This window comes from Typha angustifolia, chromosome 6 (genome assembly GCF_048772165.1).
Source record: "Typha angustifolia cultivar Huaian chromosome 6, ASM4877216v1, whole genome shotgun sequence".
Taxonomy (NCBI): domain Eukaryota; kingdom Viridiplantae; phylum Streptophyta; class Magnoliopsida; order Poales; family Typhaceae; genus Typha; species Typha angustifolia.
The window spans coordinates 6,018,579-6,042,078 of record NC_133244.1 but is presented as its reverse complement, the minus strand read 5'-3'; the positions used below and the strand labels follow the sequence as shown (position 1 = coordinate 6,042,078).

At 38.5% G+C, this 23,500-nt stretch overlaps 4 protein-coding genes across 4 annotated transcripts; 2 read left to right on the top strand and 2 right to left on the bottom strand.

The window, feature by feature from the left end:
- Positions 1-76: 76 nt before the first annotated feature.
- Positions 77-4,968, bottom strand: LOC140761558 (serine/threonine-protein phosphatase PP1 isozyme 9-like). Its single transcript, XM_073098944.1, has 4 exons — positions 4,706-4,968; positions 831-1,390; positions 553-756; positions 77-379 (listed from the first exon to the last, which is right to left on the bottom strand). Exons 1-4 carry the CDS (start codon positions 4,908-4,910, stop codon positions 356-358), a joined length of 993 nt encoding a protein of 330 aa, XP_072955045.1. The 5' UTR covers positions 4,911-4,968; the 3' UTR covers positions 77-355.
- An 8,610-nt stretch (positions 4,969-13,578) lies between these two features.
- Positions 13,579-16,089, bottom strand: LOC140761132 (exocyst complex component SEC15B). Its single transcript, XM_073098332.1, has one exon. It carries the CDS (start codon positions 15,985-15,987, stop codon positions 13,597-13,599), a length of 2,391 nt encoding a protein of 796 aa, XP_072954433.1. The 5' UTR covers positions 15,988-16,089; the 3' UTR covers positions 13,579-13,596.
- Positions 16,090-16,867: 778 nt separating this feature from the next.
- On the top strand, positions 16,868-18,043 carry LOC140761259 (protein LURP-one-related 8-like). The gene is made up of 3 exons (XM_073098520.1): positions 16,868-17,182; positions 17,266-17,511; positions 17,915-18,043. The coding sequence occupies exons 1-3, from the start codon at positions 16,868-16,870 to the stop codon at positions 18,041-18,043; spliced, it is 690 nt and encodes a 229-aa protein (XP_072954621.1).
- A 4,538-nt stretch (positions 18,044-22,581) lies between these two features.
- Positions 22,582-23,500, top strand: LOC140761588 (salt stress-induced protein-like). The gene is made up of 3 exons (XM_073098984.1): positions 22,582-22,651; positions 22,744-22,938; positions 23,013-23,500. The coding sequence occupies exons 1-3, from the start codon at positions 22,643-22,645 to the stop codon at positions 23,259-23,261; spliced, it is 453 nt and encodes a 150-aa protein (XP_072955085.1). The 5' UTR covers positions 22,582-22,642; the 3' UTR covers positions 23,262-23,500.

The following is a 23,500-nucleotide window of genomic DNA, read 5'->3' as shown; positions in this document are numbered from 1 at the left end:
GGAGCCTCCAAACGAAGAATAACCAATATAACCCAAAGGAAGACACAAGAGAAGACCAACAGAAGAAGAGTGCAAATGAATAAGAAAAACATTATACTGAACAGTACTGAATGCTGTACCACTGTACAGAAGAAAGCATTGAATGATACTTTACAGATGTATTCTGGAATCATAGACGTGCTTCGAGTTCCAGATGGTTCAAACTTCAAAGGGCGTTGGAATTGCTTGCAAGATCTACTAGACTAAACAGAAGATCTAACAGCAAAAAAAAACTAATGCAAGCTCTGGTGGATCAAAACCATTAAGATCTCTCCCTTCGAGCTGATGCTGATTTTGATGAGTAATTGAAGAGAAATCAGGCATTTCCACCTCTTGGTATCTGCTTAGTGAAAAGCCATAGCAATTTGTTAGCAGCAAAAGGAACACTAATGAAAATCTAAATATCTAAAATATCTGCACCAAACATGACATCATGTCACTGCCTGCTTAGGCTTTAATTAATCAAAGAATACTCTTAGGTGCTGACAAAAACACATGACTGGTTCAATTTACCTTCTTAGGTATTGGTCTCAATGTATTCGAGCTGCCCGGTTTAGATTTGTACTCCATGGGCTTTAATATCTCAAATGAGCACAATAGGGCCTCATCTATGCTCAATAAAGCACCAACATTGTCAAATTCTCCACAATAATTTGGAGCTGAAAATATTGTCACTAATCGCCGTTGGGCAAAGAACTCATATCCGTCCTCTACTACCTGATGATGTCAAAAAGAGTTACCATTACCAGATCTTGTAAGAAGCAAAGAAGACAAAAGCTAAGTTCACTAACCTGATGAGCTCGGCAAATAAGATCAAGCTCATTCTTCTCCAAAAACTCTACAAGCTTATCAGCACCAAAAGTGCATGAAACCCCTCGATCACTCATTCCCCAGCCTTCATTATCAGGATCAGGATCAGACCAAAGCAAATCACAAAGAAGACCATAGTCTGGAATATCAATAGGCCTTGTGATATTCCTTATTTGATCTAAACTAGTCAAATCTGGTGAAAGGCCCCCATGCATGCACAATATCTTATCATCAATGAGTGCTGCAATAGGTAAACAATCAAAGCAATCACAGAATATCTTCCAAAGGCGAACATTGAACCTTCGTTTACATTCATCATAAAAACCATAGACTCTGTTTATTTTGGCATCTTCATGGTTGCCCCTTAGCAAAAAGACTTTGTCAGGGTACTTTATTTTATATGCCAGAAGTAAACATATTGTCTCCAAGCTTTGTTTGCCCCTATCCACGTAGTCTCCAAGAAATAGATAAGTTGAAAGAGGAGGATAGCCACCCAAATCAAATAACCTCAAAAGGTCAACAAATTGCCCATGTATATCACCTGCAATTGGTAGACAATATTAGATAACATATCTTAGAACCAATGTATAAAATAAAAAACATAATTTAGCTTCCTTAAAGGTTATAGATATAAAGAAATACTATATAAGTATCTACTCACTAGATGAGTTATCCCAAGAAAATGAATTAATGTGAACAACAACTTGAAAAGTAACCAAATATTGCGATTTTTTCATGATTCCATAATTGAAATATTCAGTCGAGTTTACCAGAGAACGACAAAAGAACACTACAAACACTATATTAAGAGATATCTTGAACATCCGAAATCGTCGTGCTTCTAGTGCCATATCTTAATTTCTTATGGTCCGATATATGTTGTTTAACAGACATAATAAAGTAACTATGGGTGCTTCCTAATTTTTGAATTTAAGGTTCATTTACTTGTAATATAGACTCCTCAATCAGCAGCTATCAAGATTTAAGCAGCTTTGGTAACAATAATACATTAATACAATCTAACATTAAGGCCCATCCTTAGATGACATATCATACACAGTATGACAAAACTTGATAACAGTATGAATAACAGCCAGACAGCATAAACCATGCGGATGATGCTGGTATGAATATTATTGACGACAAATGAGATTATATTACCATATTAATGCAATATTAGTCATCTCTGTTTCATTGCTCATGACTCCAATAAAATTGTTTTGGTTTCAGATAAACCAGTATTATAATGATAATATGATATCTTATCTTTTATGCAATATAGATTCCAATATGAGTATAAATATAAAAATCTATTACGGTTACTTTTGTTAGAAAAGAAGTAAGAAACGAATCTAAGTTTGCAGGTTTCCCAAGCATCTATACACTATTGCAGGCTTGTAGCATTTTGAGAGCAATGCCAACTGCAAAGGAACCTAAGCGAACAAGTTCTTATGGTATGTGTGCAAAGTCATCCTTGCGAAACAGTAACACATTGTAGGTGCGGAAAGTATATCACAAACACCATCTTTTGAACCAATTACAAAATTATGATGGTGTGAACAGTTAAAGGAAAAAAGATAACTCTCTAAACAACAGGCAAAGAGAGAGACCATAATGGTGACTTAGCACACAAGATCATAAAACAGATGACAAAAACACACAACAAAGGCGAGGATCAACTTAGCAAACGGCCATCTAGAAGCTTAAGAAGAATACAATTATGCAGTTCATATTGATCAAAAGTATAGGATGATAGATAAGAAAGCTAATTGCTTTTAGAATTTACTTTCTTAGACAACAAATAGTATTTATGAAGAAGAAAGGAGAAGAAATCTATACGATGGTTCTTAATTTCATCAGAAGACAAAATTGTTGACAATGATGTCAGAAGGTATAAGTGGAATTAACTAGTATACTGAAATTCAGTAGGCTTGTCGAAAGAAGACAGTGGTGACTCTAGTGCATAAAACTACTAACATTACAGTGAACCAAATCTTATATCTTCTTACACTTGAATTTACAGCAAATGGATGTGATGACTCATTTTATTCATAGGTAACATTGTTTTGATAAAATTGAGATACCACAACAAACTTTTATTAATGAGAATGCAAAGGTACTTTTAGCAGACATCCGGGATATGCAAAGATGAATACATTATCAATAGTAAACATTGATTGGAGTGATGGGGAAAAGTCAAGTCCATATCACCTTATATTTATATTAAAGTGGAACGATATCGTATATAGAAAAGATAAAGATGAAAGGTTGAACTAAAGAGATGCATAATATGGTCTATAAATGATACGAACCCGGTCAGATTGGATCGCATCATGAGGATATTAGGTTCGATAAATTAAATATATTTATCTTTTAATTGATTTACATTTATATCTTATGTAAGCCCATAAGGCAAGTATAGTTAAGTCATATAAGCTTTAAAAAGTAAGTTTAATTAAGTCATATAAATCTTTAATACAAATTTAATTAATTTTTATAAATATATAAAGCAAGTCTTAGTTCGAGTTGTATTAGCCTTTTATGACTAGTCCTAGTAAGACTCATTATACCCGACATTTATATATAGAGGGGTTAGACTCCTTTATTTAAAATTCAAGCATCATTAAAAAAATTATTTTAGCCTTCAATTTATCTTAGGAGTAAGAATAAAATAATTTAGGAGTAAAAGTAAATTAACCATAACTGATTATTTTCGAGGGAGTAGATCTAACTTATAATTATAATTTTACCTTCAATCCATAGCTACAATCACCTCTACGAACCACCCTATCTTATGGTCATCCACAAGTCGCCCTACCTTATGGTCGTCCATCACCACCCTCCGACAACCGCTACAATGTTGGATAATTATACATTTATTCTTAACTTTTCATCTCAATCTCAGATTCACGTGAAATCAAATCCATTAGAACTCTAACTTCCGAGGCTACCACCCATAAAAATATCACAATTTTCTTACATTCAGATCTGGTTCATAATAATAAAAAATATTCAAACTTATGATACTGCGTGAATCATAAAAATAAAAATGAAACAATTTGGGCCCATATATACGTATTAAACGTAACTATATTTAACAACCACATGGGTGTAAAGCAGAAGATCGGCTTCAAATGGAACATTGAGGATGTTGAGGAGCAATGTACGTGAAGAAAATTAAGTGAAAACGAACTACCTCCGAAATGCATCCTAGGCGCAACTTGCACTTGAATCAGATCTACGAGATTCAAAGTGACATGCAAATTTCTGTGAGAATGGATGGAAAATGTAGCACTATTACATCAGAAATAACGATTCAGACTAGCTACTTGATGATATAGCTAACTTGCCCTTGTTGGTCATGAATCTCCCTTTAGAAAATTACTCACACTGCCATTGATAATAGAAATATGGTACAGCCAAATCTTGATCTTCCGAGACATTTTGACATCTCCATTAGAAGCATCCGAATTCAAATAACTACACAAACCTAACGGTGATTAAGGGTTTCCTCTAAAATAAGGACTACCTCCAAGATTGCGCTCCAAATGCGTCACAATGGTGAAAGAGTAAACGTGTTAGCAGAAGACAAATTACCCATCAAAAACCAATTTTTATCCGCTAAAACCAAACCAAGGAGCTGGGATACCCCCAATTCACCCTCCTCCATACCAAATTCACCCCAACCCGTCAGACCCACAACTCCGAGATACCTAATTACCCGAATCCCCACAAGTAAGACCGAGCAAGAAACCGGAAACCCACGAATTTCTCCTCGGCCGCCTAAATCCCATCAAATGCACGAAATATATTAACCGATTTCAATCAAGAGAGAGCAGGGAAGGCGAGAGCTAACCGCAGATCTTGATCGGGGCGTGCAGCTCGAGAAGATTCGGCTGCGATAAGAACACCTTCTTTGCCTCCACGCACAGCTGCCTGATCTCCGCCTCCGAGAGCTTCACCTGCTTCCCTCTTTCTCTCCCGCCTTCGAGGAGCCGCCGCACGATATCGTCCAGCACTGCGCCCTCCATGGCCCCCATCGAGCTCTTCGTCATCATCATCTTCTCTCTCTCTCTCTCTCTCTCTCTCTCTCTCTCTCTCTTCTTCGAGATGGGAGGACGAGAGGGAGGAGACGATAATAATAACACGACGATATCGTCCGAAAGATTCAAAAGCGCGTCGATCAACGCCAGCCGTTGATGTTCGAGTTGGGGAGAATTTGGACGCTCGGATTAAGCGCGTCCTTGAAGGCCACCATCTTACGCTATTTATGTCAATTCGGATTTGTATTGAAGTTGAACCGTGGGGCTAAGTCTCTGAATCAAGATGCTAAAAGAAAACAATATTTACCCAATTAATTCTAATTTAATTAGTTAAATTTTAATGAAAAATATATGAAGGAAAAAAAAAGTATATATATATATATATAAAAACATAGGACTTAGTTCATGTGGCAGCCTGCAATTAGCTGCTAAATCAACTTTAAAATAATTTTAATCATGTTTAGTGCTTAATTACATCTTGCCATTTGTGGGCTAATCTTTGGATCATAAGCAAGTCAAAGTGGGCTGCCTTCTTACCCATATCAACCTAAGTAGGTTACTGGTCATGCTTAATTCAGTTGGAGGAAGTAGAATTGACTTGGTGATCATCATGCTCTTTAGATGAGGTTTAAATAATTTTTTAAAGGTGGCCAATTGATTTGATGTATAAATAAGTATTGAAACTAGATTTTGTTCGTGAACTTGCTAGTGTTATTAGTAGGGATTTAGTGTAAGCCAACCTTTCTGAGTCGGTATGGTTGTGTCGCCAAATATGCATCGGCACATTAACCGCACGTAATTGATGACCCATATCGCAAACACAGAAGGCGAAGAAATAGAACGAACATGATTAATATTCTTTTTTTTTTTAAAAGAATCCTAGACTCGAAAGATACAAATATGTTACAATTATTCTTTACAAATAAACTAATAAAATGGGTTGTTTGTAAGTATATCAAAAGACCAAAAGAGATAGGGTTTATCCATACGATTTGCAAATGCTCCTAAAAATATAATTAGCTCAAACACAAAGAAAACCAACCTTCATCTCTTGATGACTATAAATAATCCTATCTTAAATATAATTATAAATAACATAAATAAAAGTTTAGAGAGTTACCGTAAAATTTAGCCTACCTAAAAAAGGATGAAGTATAATTTATCCTAAATTTAATTCTCTAAAATAAGCCTCTTCGTAACGGTACAACTAACTAAATTTAAACTAACCATCTCTTGTGATAAGCCACAAGAATTTATCTATAGCAGTCTGCTCCACCTAAATATTTTTTTGTACTTAAAAGTTTCTAAGAACTTGTTCTATTTGTGATCCAGACCAAATTACAACCACTAGATTTTTTATCCAAAATCAACGGTGTTTTCATTAGTGCCAATATTTCTCTCCATTAACAAAAATGTAAAATACCCTGCTACCTCTACTATCTTCAAATCATATCATATTTTTATAGAGTTAATTATGTTTTAACCATTGATCGGATGATTTTTTTAATGAGTTTTTGACCAAACTAGCTATATTCTAAACTTTATTTACTAATATAGAGTACTCATCAAACTTATTACCAAAAGAGTTTATTTTACAATAAGATAAAAACATTGAACTAGGGGTGTCAAGCTTGTCGAGCAGCTCGGGCTCGGCTCGACTGTAGCTCGAGTCCGGCTCGGCTCGGTCAGAGCTGAGCCGAGCCTGAGCTGCTGAAAGAGGCTCGAAATCACTATCGAGCCGAGCCTGAGCTGAAGTCGGCTCGATCGGCTCGATATAAAAGTAAATAATAAAACCCTAATCCCCAAATCTAAGTTCTCAATTCTCACCTTCCTTCTCTAAAACTCCTGTCGGCTGCCGCATCGTCCTCCTCCCATGAAGCTCCGCCTCACCTTCCTTCTCCAAGCCGTCACCGCTGCGTCGTCGCCTCACCTTCCTTCTCCAAGCCGTCGCTGCCTCACCTTCCTTCTCCAATCCGTCGTCGCCTCACCTCCATTCTCCAAGCCGTCACTGCCACATCATCGCTCAGCTCGGGCTCGGCTCGAGCTGAGACGAGCAGCAGCCGGCTCGCTCAGGCTCGGCTCGTTTACACCCCTACATTGAACTCATAAGTGTTTGCCTCTAGAAGAAAAACGCTATTAAGATAAGCAATTTTATAAAAGATAAAAAAATATATCTTAAATTGTCGAAACACTATCTTAAACAAATTCCTATAAGTAAAATGTCAAGCATTTCAATGCTTTAGTGTCAAATAAAAACGCTGAACTGTTCAGCGGTTGTATAGACATGTAAAATATTTATGAATTCAACTTTTTAGATAATACCATGTTTCGAGTATCACTCCATTTTGGTAAAAAATAATTTAAAACAGAGCTAGTTTGGTAGATCACTCCTATGTTCTCAGTGGATTTTCTTTCTCTTTTATCTACCATTAGAGTACGTTATTCGAGATGCAACAATACCTCGTCTTATAATCTTATCAGTCATGGCATTTGCCGTCATGTTTGACTCACCTTTGGATGAGAGAAGTAGAGAGATAAGTTGTTAAAGTCAAACTGTTAAAGTCAAACAGATGAAGCTAATTCGTACGTGACATCTAACAACAGGGATACGTCTTGGTCTTAGCACGCGGTTGGGATGTTTAAACTTAAACTACTCCGAAGTCAAAGTTGGACTTCGCAAATAATTGCATTTTGACTTTTAACTTAATTTTCATATAGTTCATACCAAGTTGTAAAGGCTCGTCAGTTATTAAACGAGATGCAAAAATACTTAACGAAAATTATAGCGGTGATGGAGTAAAATGATTCAGTATTTGCTTCATTAGTTGTGGATGGCATAACAATGGAGAAATTAAGTACGAAATATATAAAAAGTAAGTTTGAGATTTTAGCGTTGTCGTACACTTGATTACTCCGACAGAGAGCATGTCGGGCCGGCGAACGCCGGCGGGCTCCTTGGTCCGACCTCGTCGCCCGACGACTCTAGCTAGCTAAATCTCACCACCGCCGAACTGCACCCAGATAGGCACACGTGGTTGGGTCCCGCACTTACCCACCAATTAGAATCCGGTATTTTCTTTTGTTTGCGGGTGAACGGGTGTGGGTGGGAAGCGTGGGTTGACGGCTTCTCCAAACTCCCCGCGGACACGTGTCGATCTCTGGGATAGTCGACGACTTCCTATTCGTTAGATTTCTTTGTTCGCCGACTCTTCCTCTTTCCCGCTCTCTCCCCTCTCTATATATCACAGTTGATATCTTCTTCTTCTTCTTCTTCTACTACTACTACTACCTGTCTTCTTCCGTTCTTCCACTCTTACCATCGATGGCTCGCACGCTCTTCAACACTGCTTCTTTGCTCGCTCGCTCGTTCAACATGTAAGGAAAAAAAGAAAAAACCTTTTAACCTTTCAAGGTTACGAAGAATTCATTTCATTTTTTTTTCTTTTTTTTTATAGGAAGGGGTTCGCTTCAGCAAGTCCTGCTGCAGCTACCGTGGTGGAAGGCAGCAGAAGCTTAGAAGAAGAGAGAGTGGAAGAAAAGAAAAGCAAGACGGTTGGATATTCCAACCGTCCTTCGTCTTCTGCTTCCAGTTCTTGGGTGCCGGATCCTATCACCGGCTATTACCGCCCGGGGAATCAGAAGACCGGGGCGGATGCGTCAGAGCTGAGGAAGATTCTTCTCTCTGACAAATCTTAGTTGTAAGAGAGATGTATGCATGCCATGCTATTGATCAAAATCCCCTCCTGCTTAACTACCTTTATTTAGCCGGAAGAAAGAAGAAAGCATCAGAAATGAGCACCAAGTACTTCTATGTTAGTTATGAAGCTTGATGATACTGCATATATTGATTGCAATCTTATGGAGCATTCTGATGTTTTTGTTCAGAATTCTTTAACCAATTAAAAGTGGTTACCCCTTGCAAATAGCTCGTTGACATTTTAGGAATATGGAGCAAAGTCAGAACTATCATTTTCCTTTCCTTTCGTTGGATTTTTTTAGACTTATTAGAGATAAGTCATGACCCACATGAAACAGGCATGGTAAAATCTCAGCCAAATGCTTATAAGGGATTTTTCACATCACCCTTGTCTCAAACTGTCAGCAGAAAGCTTCCGAGGAGAGAAATTCTTTTGTTAAGTGATAATGATGATGATGGTACTATAACATGATTACAAATATCAATATAATTACTTGTAGATAACATGATTAAAGTTGCTTACGTGCACTGATGCACTTGAAATTATTAATTGTGATTTAGGTACAGCCTATCATACTACCTAACTTTCCAGAAAGACTGGTGGTGAGACAACTCTTTTTGTGAGATCTCTCCCACTTTTTAATATGGAAAATTACCTTCTAAAATAATAATAATATATATATATATATCTAGTATTAGTGGATGAGGTCAACTTTTCTTTTTTATACTAGATTTTGTTTTGCTACCAATTCTTTAATATATTTTATAATATCTGGTGAGTGAGATGTTTTAATTTATCATAAGCAGATTTTTCTACTCAAAGATTAACATCTGAAGCATCCAATGCAACTTTTTAATTTGATATGATATTCTTATTTTATTTTTCCTTTCCTTTCATTGATTTGATTTCCATATACTAATAAAATATAAATAACTTAAGTGGCAGCTAGCAACCAGCAGACAACAATTATATGTGCGGATAAGAAGCAATCAACATTACATATTATCTATGATGGGATAAGAACAAGGGGCATAAGATTTAATGACTGCTGAAGGTATTGATTGACCTAATAAACAACAGATAATTTAATATATTCCTATGTTCGTTCAAAAAGCATGAAAAAACTATTGAAATACTCAGCCTAATACTAAAACAGAATAATAATAAGAACGAAGAAGATTTACTCGACAAAAGGAAGGTTACAAGTCTCCAACTATTAAAGCTATACATGGATATCACAGCAATCTTAGTTACTAATTAGTTCCTCAAAAGAAAAGTCCATCTAAGCCACATATCAAGCTCAAATATTTCTTTCCATCGGATAGGGCGATAAATCCTCACTCAAGGTAGAAGAAAGGGAAATAAAATAAAGTCTTCAGATGTCATATTGTCTTGAAAAATGTTGGGAAATAACTTACATATTTCCAGTTGCATTGATCTCTTTTCCAATTGAAATTGTTAGCTTACAGGCTTTGCTGAAGTAGGCAAAATTTTAAACAACTATATTAACTTGTCTATTATATGTCTCTGGAGGTCTGGAAAGAACAGAAGAATAAGCAAAAGAATAGAAAAGAAATCATTATTGAGTACATTCAAAGAACATCCTCGGAGCTTAGTAACTTTCTTCATATGCATACATGCTTCAAAATAATTATGAGATCATGTCTACATCCAATCTGTGACAGCTTGATGAAATAATCTTGTAAAAGAGCCAGAAAAAATTAGTACTGAATGAAGAAGTTGAAAAGTAGACAGAAGTGCTACTCAAAACTACAAGATGCTCAGAGATGTCTCAACTATTTGATTTCACTATCAGAGTTTTAAAGGAAAGAAGGGGAAGTTATAGATAGATATGATGGCCCTTCTGCAATTCTTCTTGCAACATTGTCTGCTCACAGGCAGCCATAAAGGGTGTGTATCTCTACACTTCAAGTTAAAAAAGAAAACAATTTCCTCTAGTGCATCCACATCAAAGTACTTCCAGGTAAACTATTTGCAAATGTGAAACAAAATTGTTGCCTGCATTCAGGTTGCCAATCATAATATAACCAAATAATTATATTATCACCAAGATACATAGATGGTAACCCCTTTTAAAATAATGTTGATGACCAACAGCACAATGAATCTTTTGAATTTAATATGCATTCATTTTTAGATTACTCATGGCCCATATATGGATCCAAGAGAAAGTGTTCAGTGAAGAGTAAAAGGAACTATTATGAAAGAAATAAAAGAGAACAGGGTAAACAAATTACATTGTTTCCATGAATGTGCAAGATGAGGCAAACACAAGTACTTAGTAGTCAGAGAAACCTTGAGTCAAATACAAGTTTGATGAAGAATATAATGCAGATTAAGTAGCAAACATAACATTGTCCTAGCTAGTAAGCTCCACTTGCCATTCTAGACATACGACACAAAAAGGATTCCAAAATATAAACTTTATGGCATGCTTGATAAAGAACTGGCTGAAAAAAATAAATAAGAATAGTCAAAAAATTTACCAGTTTCCTTGGCCAAACAACAAGTATCTCATAGAAAGAGAAAAATTTAGTTACAAAATATTAGTTATCAAAAACCTCCTTTCAAAGGAATCTGAGATATCGACAGAGGGTAGATTGGGGGATTAAGGTTGTTGAAAGTGATGAGATTAATAGAAGAGTCGACAAGTGTAGATTTGACCTAGTGATGGTGAAACTATTGAAGGGCCAATTTTTGTAGCCTGTAGATTCTTCTCGTAATATTGATTAACATTGCTGCAGGCTATCCTCATAACTGCCAGAAATATGAAAGATTCATGTATCACTATTGTGTGTTAGCACCTCCACAGGTAATCCACTGGTACAATATGATTTTGCAAATCAAAGCAATCTCTAAAGACAGTACAAGAAATAGATATCAGAAGTGCATAACTGTCATACTAGTTTTGGAGAGAGGGCCTCACATCCTCAGGGATCATGGTCCAAAGTATGCAGAGAATTCTAAGTGAAATGAGTTAAATATACAGTGATCCTCCATAATGTGTTCTTTAACAATAGTGAAATGATTAGTGACCACTCTCTTGTGGTTTTCAGCAAATTAGAGAGGATTGTAATAGAAGTAGGAGGAGAAACAAGGAGGTGAAGGTAATCTCCGAAAACCTTTTAAGTTAAAAGGTCTTGGTTGGGTCTTGCCGGGCCAGGCCCAAACTGATCCAAGTACCATCTTCTTCCTCTTCCTGCTGCATGCATGCCCTAGACCTCAACTCACTTGAACAAAATCCTCTCTTGCCCTCACAATGCTATCCCTCCATTTGCCTTATTTCTTCATCTCTCTGTACGAGGCAACTTGTCTTTCTCGATTACAAGCATAATTGTCCTTCTCAGATATGCAAGGTGCTTGGTGTCATAAGAATCCCTTGTCTTGTATTATCAATGGAACGACAAAATGATGTAACAAGAATAGGCGCCACCACGTTTAGCACATAGTGCCCTCATCATTTTATACCAATCCCGACAATCCTCCTTAGAAGTGATTTGTTGTTTTCCAAACTTCAGAGTTTGTTGTCGATGATCTCACTGAACTAGAAAAACTAAGGCTTGTTGGGATAGATTGAAATCCTACAAAGTTTCATCGGAAAACTGCATTCCCATGTTAAAATTTTGCCGGATAGGATTTCTTTTCCTAGTACGGTGTTTGGGAAGCATTTTATAGGAAATACTCCTGTAGGAAAATGTTCTTTTCGTTAAAAGGAAATTCACTCTGAGCTTCTTCCTTTTTCTATCCTTGAGGTCATAGGCCACTGTTCTTCTCATAAGTCTCATGATAGCTCTTATTCTTCCCCTTCTTCTCTTCCCCTCCCCTCTTTCTCCTCTCTGCCTGCTCTAGCAAACCGTCCAACCACACCCTAAAATGGCTGACTACACCTTTACACCTTCCAACCCCTCCAGTTGCAGCAACCCACCCCCATCACCTCTCTTGATCTTTTGACAACCTCACCGCCATTGCATCGGGGATCTGGCCAACATCTCTCCCCCCCACCCCTAGGTTTTCCTCCTCTCTTCTCTATGGTGGGTTTGCCTCCTCTTCCTCTCTCTCCCTCTCTCTCTTCCCCTTCCCATGACCATGGTGGGTTCTCTTTTTTTCTTTTTCTGACCCTCCAATTTTCTCTGAGGTCCAAAATAGACCCTAACAAAACAAAACAAAACAAAAAAAAAGAAAGAAAAGAATCGAAGCCATTCCTAAGGAAAAAAATCACTAGAGAATCATATACTTAAAAAATTCGATTTCTATAGGCTTAAAACCCTGAAGGAATTCTAGCAAATATTGCTAGACAAGTCCTGATAGATGTTCCGATAAAGCAACAATTTCTAGAAGATAAATCTTATGTGACACCATCATTGTAACTTTACCTATTTTGTGGCAGGTTCTCAAGTTAAATGTTATGATGCTTGAGTAGAATAATTAAAATTAAAAATCTGAAAGCACAAATATTTACTAATCCTAATTACTCAATAAAATTGAATTGCATATAGTGCTCAGTGATCGTGATTGTGTCACACTTTATTCATGTACACTCATTACAGAAGTATCTGGGTAACTGCATATACAAGAAGCAAAGAGTAAATCAAGAAATAAATTCTTATGCATAACATCACAGTGTAAAGCTGCAAAAGGTTCTCAATCTTTTTGAAGAAATTAAGAGCACAAGACAGTAAATATAGTCACAAAGTCTCGTGATTTTAAAATATATGAAAAGTATAGCATCAGTAAATCAGGTAGGCAAAACAAATAGAATAAAGAATCAAGAACATATTTTTCATGCAAGAAATAAGGGTAATCTGGTACCATCGAACTTACATCTGGAGGATAATAATCATGAAGAAGTATTCCTAATCAACTATGCTGATAGCAAACAAACAATATTAAAAAAAAAGACACACCAGAACAATCTAAATTACATGAACCACACATCAAAGAAAAGAAGGGCAGAGAAGCACTCTCACTATTTTGAAGCAACAATTTTAGCTAGCCTCCTTGAGCCTTTTTATCAAAGCATCAAAAGATTTCTTTTTCGTATTTGTCTTTGCACCCCTTGCACTAAATGTTGAGAATAATCTATCAGATGAATCCCTGAATTTCTCTGATATGGTTACGACTTTCTTATGATCTAGCTTGTTATAACTCCTCTCACGGATCACCGCGTTCAGGAAATTCTCAGGGTTGTTGCTCATAAGCAAGTTAACCAGCTGCCTTGCCTCATTCAGTGCCAGCTTCAGCTCATTCACATTCAATTCCTCAGAATCAGCAAACAAACTGGATAGATTATCAGAAAATGACTCGAAAAGCCTAAGATCACTCTCAATTCCTGAAACAGCATTTGCATTAAACCTTTTTACTGCATCGCTGAGGAACAGCCCAACAATCTTCTCGGAGAGATAGGCTAGGACTCCCTGAAGAATGCGCCAGAGGACCTGAAGGGGAAGTATCTGCTTTGCAGTCGACACCAATGTGTCGAGGTATATGATCAACTCGTTGGAATACTCATTCCCATTCAGAGGTGGGTCGTCAGCCATCCAATTCACAGCGTCTGTCAAGACCATGAAATCGTCAATCTTTGCACAGAGCAACCTGAGGAGTTGCTCCTCTGCAGCATCACGAGACTTCTTGAGTGGGAACTCCCTCCGACCGCGCTCAGCAGCACGAAGGGGGATGCCAGAGAGCTGAGCGGCATGGCGGAAGAAGTAATTACAAGCACGCTCCATGACAGCCATGTTGGCAGCAACCTGCATTGCCTGTGACACTCCAAGGCCCCCAGACTCAACAAGGCGTAAAATGGCACCGTCAATAACCTCAGCAAGGAGTCGATCGAGATACTTCTTGATGACTGGGAAAAAGTTGAGCTGACCACCATGAGACACGAAACTGACCGAATCCTCGACGAACGACCGGACTATGCGGCAGAGATCAGGGACAGTGGATGAGAAAGGTGCCACATAGGGGAATGCCGGCATTATATCAGAAACCTGAATCTGGAAGGCAAGCACATTCATCGAATACTCGTACTCCTTCTTCATAAACATCTGCTCAAATTTATCGGCTGCAAGTGCCTCTGACACCTGACGCCGGCAATCCGCAAGAAGAAGCTCATGGTACTTGTCGCCAAACTTCCCAAGCACATCAAGGAGGGGATCAACAATATAGCCGTAGCGGCGAAGAGTGACTGCAAGAAGGCTAACATAGTCCTTGATCAATAGCAAATGGTTCGCAGTCTGCATTCTTGAGAACTGGTCTTCAAGAACGGAAACCATCTTTGCAATGGCTGTTTCCCACAGGGCGTCCACATCGGATCTCGAGATCAATCCGCCGCCAGTGCGGAGGATTCGATCCTCGACGATGAAGAACCCGGCGATCTGCGCGAAGAAGGTCTGGTGCGATTCAAGAAACGGGGTCATGGATGATACCTGGAAGTCGGAGGTGAGTTGCAGCTTCCGGTTCTCGAAGTAGTACTTCTTGAATCGGTCTTCAAGGCCGAGGGTTTGATGGATGTGGTAGGCGCGGTAGAGCGGGGTGAGGTCGAAGACGACGGCGCCGCTCTCCGCGGCGGAGGCGGCGGCGGCGATGACGTCGTCGGAGTCGCCGTCCAGGTCGAGGGAGTAGACGAACTCGGCTCGCTGTTTCACGCGGAGCTCCTCGTCGCGCTGGCGGGCGGCGGAGGCGCGGGCAATGGCGACCTGGCCGAGGCTGCGGCTGGCGACGCGGATCTGGACCATCCAATCGGAGAAGTCCTTGGAGATGACGCGCTCGGCGTGGGATCGGATGGCGGGGACGAGGGCGGAGAGCATGCGGCGGAGGGCGGGGAGGGGGACGGGGGAGGTGGCGAGGTCGGACTCTATGGCGTCGACGGCGCGGAGGGCGAGGTAGAGGTCGGAATTGGCAAGGTGAGAGTTAGCGCGGGCGCAGAGGGAGAGGAGGCGGGCGCAGCGACGGGAGAGGGAAAGGGCGGAGGAGAGGTTGGCGGCGAGGGAGCGGGCAGCCAGGTAGGAGTCGAGGGAGGAGAGGAGGGGGAGGGATGAGGACTGGAGGACGGAATTGGAATCGGAGAGGGACGACTTAAGATCGTCGACGTCAGAGAGGAGGGAGCGGAGGTCGTCGACAGCGCGGATGAAGTCCTGGTAGTGCGCCTTGCAGACCTCCTCGATCTCAGACTCCTTAGAGCGAGAGAAGTGGCGGAGCGAGGATAGGAAGGACTCCGGCCGGCCAGATGCGAAGGCCCGGCGGACGAAGGGGCCGAGGTCGTCTCCGTTGGAGATCGCCGACGAGAGCTGGAGGTAGTCGTGGTGGTCGGAGGAGTCACCAAGGTTGCCATTGGCGAGGAGCACCGACGAATCCTGGGGACCGCCTTTGCGACGCATCGCGGCGAGGACGGGAATTGGATCACGGATCTAGGGAGGACGAGGACGAGGACGAAGATGGAGTCGGCTTGGAAGAAGAGAAGACTTCGAGTCGAATGACCGAATCGCCCCCCCTCGGAAACCGGAAGGACTACTGTCGTTCTGCGGATCCGAAGGGTGCTTGGATCCGAATCCGATAGGTAGGAAGGTTTGGTTCAACTAACACCAAACTAGTGACTTAGTTGCTCTCTTCGGCCAACTGAAGACTAGTTCGGTCTTTCTGACGTTGGGATTACCTCACTAAATGGCCCAATGACCCCAAGCCCGAGCCCATTGGGCCTAATTGGGCTCTTAATAAACTAAATTATTGAAAGCTTTGTACGTAGTAGTTGTCTCAATTTGAAGTTTTTCTATTTGCAATGCTGGATGCAGAGGATCAATCATCTCACTCCTCCTGCCGAATAAGCCAAACCCGCCACGTTTCTCGCGTCTGAACATGCATGATGGCCTCCGTCGCGCATGCAGCAGCCGACCCACCATCCCATCCCCATCCCATTCCAGAATGAGATAAAAAGGGAAAAAAAGTGCATCACTGTATCAGTCTTCTTGACCACGTACACCTTCGTTTTACGCATATTGTGGGAAACCCCTCCCCTCTTTTATTGAGTTTCTGGCTTTTTTAAGTCGGTCCTCGTTTTATTTTGATATTTAAATACGATACATTATATGCGTTTAGAAACAGCTCCTCAAATATAACAGAGAAGTAAAATAAATATTTAAGAGGGCCAATATGCAAAATCGAAGGCGGTTATTTGCAAAACTAAATATCGCACTCAAGAAAAAAAAAGAAGGAAAAAAGAACGGCAAGAGCACAGCTATACATATCCCATGAGGCCGTGACATGTCTCACTTCCAAAACCTCCGCATTCCCATGAAGAGCCCTAAGACTCCGCCGTCGACGTCCAAGCATTCTCCTCCGGCGACCACCGCCCGGCAACCCTTTGCGGTCTTCCCCGAGCTCTGCTCGCCGTCCCCGGTGCGGCTCACCGTGTGGTGCAAGTCGCTGCTGTTCAACGGCCACGGCTACACCGTCTTCGACGACGCCGACGGCCGGATGGTCTTCCGCGTCGACAACTACGCGCACAACTGGCGGGAGGAGATGGTCCTCATGGACAGCGCCGGTAACGCCTTGCTCACCGTCAGGCGCTGTCGAAAGGTATTATAATCGTCGTCGAAATCATTTGAGCTTTAAATATCGTTTAAGCTAATCATAATATCATTAAATTTACATTATTCTAGATTCTGAGGTTAATGGAGAGTTGGGAGATCTACAAGGGTGACATACAAGTGGCAAACATGGCAGGATTGCAAGTCCCAATCTTCAGGGCTACAAAGGACATGGGTAACTCTAGTTGCAGTGTGAGTATTGTCCCTAGGGTTGGAGGTGAAGCTTCCGGCTACTGGATGAGCTGGTCGCCGGATAAGGACTGGTGGTCGAAGATCTACCGGCGGCCAGCCGCCGATGATGAATCTATTGTAGCTGAGGTAATTAACTTTCACATTTACTCTCTCATCTGATCAGAGAAACTTAGAAAGAAAATGGTGAAAGATAACCTATCTAGGCTTTTAATGTAGCTTTTAATGCTTTGAAAATATTCCGAGTTTAATTAATTTAAAAGCAAAATGTAAAGTGTTTTAAATAAATTTCTCTGAATGTAATCAATCCATTAAACTAAAGTAGAAAACTATCAATCCAACTTGTATTGATCCTCTAATTAATATAGAATCAAGTGTATGTAGCATTCATTTATAGTCATATAATTAGTTCAATTTCTATGTTTCTATTACATGATTCAATGGATGGAGAACTACCTAGCTAATAATGTGTGTATATTATATTTGACATGACAATAATCATAATAATATACAATCTGATTAAAATTGACAGGTAAGTAGAAAGCTTGGGGCTTCAAAGAAGGCATTGCTGGATAAAGATGTCTTCACCTTGACAGTGCAACCTGGGATGGATCAAGCCATTGCAATGGCTATGATCATGATCACCAACTCAATGAGATGATCATATATTGTTATGGGATGTCCCAATTTCTCAACAAAAAGAATATGTATCTATTCAATTTGACATTTGTATAAAAAAAAACCTTCTGAACTTTTAATGTTTATTTAATGGGATGTCCCATTTTTCTCAATAAATATATATATGTATATATTCAAATTGATAGTTGAATGAGAGATGAAGTGCCTGTTATATATGAGAGGATGGAATGTTAGGATGTACAAGTAAATCTTAGAAGAACCAATGAAAATTCCCTCTATGAATCATGTAGTAGTATTTTCCAAGTTAGCAACAATATTCCTAGTTCTGGTTTAAATCCTAATAGCACTCATTTAATTGGGACATTATTAAGCTCGTATTTTTCTCAATAAAAGAATAAAAATAAAAATGTTGCAGTGGAGATAATATTTTTTAAAATTTTATTGATCTTAGAGTTCAAACCTTATGTTTTTCAAATAGGGTAATCATATATATAACTCATCGACAAGCATAGATTTAATAACCGAGTAAATCCTCTCCCAAAAAAAAGGTTATAATAAGCTTAAATCATATGCGCACAATACTCTAGTGAAAATTTTGCCACATATTAACTCGTAAGTTCACCGACAGAATTAAAGCCCACGCCGACCTCATTAAGGAATAGCAAGATTCAATTATCGGGCTACAGTAGTAAATATGCAAGTTAGCCTAACCATCATTATCAAGATAAGGACATGACATGGATTATAGCACATACTATCATATATTAGCCTTTCATTTCATGTGAATTAAACCTTCCATATGAAGATACATATGATTAGCAAAATAATTTATCCAAATAATGTTGTAAAATTTTTAAAACATATATTTGAAAAGTTGATATATGAGAGGAAAGTTGATCAAAAATAATTTAGGCTTTGCCTTTATTATCGTTCAAAGTCTATTAATATATGGATATTTATTTTTTAATGTCTCAAAAGAATTCTGACTTTTAATTTTCTTATTCGATAGTTATCATATAGAAGTAATTGAATATTCTCTATTTCATTAGCTATTATATATTAGGTCAAAGTTGACTAAGAATATTTTTAAGGGCATTAATAAAGACAAAATATAGTGTGTTTTTGTTAATTTTTTCTCTCACCTATCAATTAGAATACAATATTACTTTGTGTGCTAGTAAGACTTGCTCCGTGCATCAATTCTAAGATCTCATAGCTTCAAATCTTAGAAATAGATTTGGTAGATACTGTAGCAAGTTGATTGCCAAGTGGAACATTTATGTGGCTCAAAAAGGGAAGCAATTTCTACGTTAATGCAAATCCAGAGTTGGTCCAGTGCTTCATTATTTCTTCAAGTAAATTACAAGAAAGAAGAAGATACACACCATATTGCAACAATGACATGCATCAATTGCATTCTTAAACTAACATTTAGAGTATGTATGTATATATATATATATCCACAACTATGTATATCTCTAGTTGGACTTTGGTTGGAGTGCTTTCAAGTTCAAAGTAATTGTTTGTCTTGTACATGTACTCTTCTGTGTCTAGGGTTAAGCCACAATATCATAGTTACATGCACCTGTTTGTTGTATGGACATCCTTCAAAGATAACTAACCGTTAAAATCTCAACAAGTTAATTGTAAAAAGATAGAAACACCCTTATTCTTGTATGCAATCGTCTCATTTAAAATTTCAACAAGTATATTCTTAAAGTAATTTGTAAATTAATATGGCATCAGAGCAATAAATTCCGACTTCCCAATAAACTTTTAAGTCCTTAAGAATGATATTTTTAAAGGGAAATAAAAAAGGATTGTAGCGTAACGTGTATGAGTGCATGATTGAAATCTCTACATCACTCTCTACTTTTCTGGAAGGATCATCCTTTTATCTTCTTAGACTTGACAAAGATTCTACTCGACAAACTAGGGAGGGCAGGCAGGCAGGCATTCATGCATGCATGCTGCTTGGTTGAGTTTGACATGTTAGATACTTAGATTTGCTCATCACGTAACACGAGATACGATAAGGCTGGGATTGCTACTGTTTCAGGAGACTATGGTGCACCAGTCATTAATTTAGTCCATGAATTTAAACTTTTCGGTGTTGTTAATTGCAAGTATTTTTTTCCCCCCATCAATGAAATGGTTTAGGATTTTAAATATAATGACCAAATTTAAATAAAAGAGTACCTATATATATAAGCTTTTGAGTTTTAGTAGTTCTTCATTTCCATTGCCAAAAAAAAACCCTTCATTCGTGACACTTGTTTATAAGTCAAAACTCTCTTTTCTCGAATGATTTGGCTTAGCTCAAAGTTTTGTCTCATGTTGCATCTATGTATATATATATACAAATTATTTGAGGTCCTGACTCATTCTTTGTGGTCCATTGCTCTTCCTCTTCTTGTGGTTGCTTAATTCACCTTAGGGATTTATCAGCCAGATGCAATGAATGTCTTTGGATCCCATGTGTTGGAAGGATATTCTAAACGGATAGGGACTAATTGGGACTGCGTTTATCAATTCGGGCAATCGTATGCATGTCAATGTATTGTGTGTGATCGATATACTAACGTGTATTCGCTCAGATTGTCTGATGTGTGCATTAGATATGTTACTTAGACTATACTCTGTTAAATTATAAGAGAATTTTTTTTATTATTCTTAACAATTCGAGCCACAGATGTATGTGAACGTGTCGATCATACACATTCAATAGTTTAGATTACACTGGTCCTAGAACTCATATTTGACTTCGAGTGCCACTTGGATAGTCAAATGTGCCAGATCGATATTTCTACTCCATTACATTAAATTATAATGAGATTTTTATTATTCTTATCAATTTGAGCATGCATGGCACACTGTCAACCGTGCACATTCAATAGTATAAATTACACTTGCTCTAGTTCTATAACTCATGTGCTAGATTTCGAATGTTATCTAGATCATCAGATATATGCAACCCGATACACTAAAGTGTATTTTGTAAGTATCATTGTATTTTGATGAATTAATTTTGAATCAAAATCTCTATTTTCACTGTTTACAAATCAATCGTCATGGGCGAAAGTTGTAGACCAGCCCATCTCGCTGAGGTGCTAGATATTTAGAATTTTTTTGGGGCAATGTTTAGTTGAAAAGCCCACGATTAGAGAGGATTTGAATTGTTTAGGCCCTTAAATCATTTTCAATTAACCCAATTTTTACCAATTTAGAAATAATTCGATCGAGCTATTACTCCTAATAGTTAATTGTGAAAAAATTAGGCAAGAAATGATTGTCTCACGTAAGATCATTACTCACAAGAAATCATGACTAGATTTGCTGATTGATTTAATATTTGCTAGGAGAAATTGTGTAAAGATATAGTGTTGAGAAATTTCACTTCTATCTCACCATCGTTGTGAAGTGATAGACTTTATTTCTAAAATCTACTATGTAAAGTGTGAAGAAGATGATGTATGCTCGTGGAGACTTCAAGCATGATATCACTAAGAATATGGAATGTGGTAGATTGTTGCATTTATTGGTCAGTAAACACGAGTTGATGAATAGGAGGAGGTTAGTTAAAGAGATGGTCAAGAAAGCAATTGGTATTGAGATTTGTGTCCTACTTCAAAACATGTTAGAAAAGTATCATTATAAAGCTCCTAGTCAAAAAGTATTGAGGGCTAAATATAAACTAATCGCTTTGGTGAATCAAAGGAGTCAATCAAATGACTTACCATCTTTTATGTTTAAATTGCAAAGAGAAAACTAAGCAACTATCTTAGATTAGAAGAAGATTCAATGTCTGATCTAACTCAGACATCGAAGGATTTCAGCGTGTATTTTAGTCATTTGGTAGTGAACTCATTGTCGACCCGTTATAAGTATGGATGGGACACACTTATACGACAAATATAAAAAGCGAAGATCATTAGACCTTTTTTTAGTTAATTGCTTCTTTATACCAGACCCATAAATTTCTTACCAGGCCCTTGATGGATTGGTTTTGTGCTATAGTTTCAAGAAACCTAAAACTGTTTAAATATCTTTGAACAGACGATATATGTAATCACTATTCTCTTTTAAACAAAAAATAAAAGTTAAAACTAAAATAATGTTTAAACTGTTTATTTCCACTAGCAAAGATACGTGGCTAAACTTGGGTCGTCTAATTTTGAAACATTCGAAATTCACTACATGGCCATGGTCGTTGTGCTATCTGATCAGTAGCTAACCCTCTTATCAGATTGCAAAATATCAATCACTAGTTGACATGAACTATTATGTTTGTTTGAAATCAAATAACGTTCTTCCAAATTAGCTGACATGCGTTGTAATACGCGGCGATCTTATACTCTCTCTGTCCCATGGTTTCTTCTTCTTCTTCTTCTTCTTTTTAAAAAAGAGGACATTAGACGACCCAAGTTAACCCACGTCATGGGGTGGGTTAATTAGATTCCAAAGCTTTACTACATCGTTAGAAATATGGATCGTCCATCTCTCATCTCCAAGATAAGCTACATATCTATATGGCTCTATAAGTACCCACCATATCCCTTCTTCATTTCACATTCTCATCACTCATCACTCACTCATCATCGACACTAGATTCAACAGAGAAATGGAACTGGTATGATACGTTCTTCTTATTTGCATGCAGGCATGCATACCTGCATGAATGATACTAATAGTTTGTTCTACGTACTTGGTCTCCTTCTGCAGGCTGGACTCGTACAGGTTGGGCTCTGGGGTGGAAATGCAGGGAGACCTTGGGACATGGAGAAATCCTCTGTTCGCCTTGTCAAAATAACCATCTACTCCAGCGACGTTATCAACTCCTTCTCCTTTCACTACCAAGTCGATGGGAAGTTACACACGGCTGGACCTTGGGGCAATGCCAGTGGAACCTTGCATGAGGTATTTGCTTCTCGTTAGCTTGCTCGCCTTGATATTGTAGTAATTATCCTTAATTAATTAACTTAATTGTGCAGATTACATTCAGAGAGGGGGAATACTTAACAGCTATGTCCGGGACTCATGGCCGTTATGGCTCCAACATAGCGGATTGCATAAGGTCACTCAAATTTGAGACCAATCTTAAAAAAACTCTAGGGCCCTTCGGTGATCAAACGCAGGGAACTCCTTTCACTATTCCTGTGAACAGTGGGAGGATCGTCGGCTTCTTCGGACGCTCCGGCGATCTCCTTGATGCAATTGGGTTGTACCTCAGGCCCAACTAATCGCATGCCTGAGATTGGCATCATCAACTTCATCTTGCTGGAGGATGAATGCCTATGCGTGCTTATATATATATGCAACTGTAATAAATAAAGGAAGTGAGAGAGAGAGAGAGAGAGAGCTTGGGAGGAGATACGTGATAGCATATATATGCGTATGTATGTATGTATGTATGATGTATCTTGTTATCTTTACTTAGCTCCAGAATAAATAAAATCAGTTGCATGAGTTTGCAAAGAAA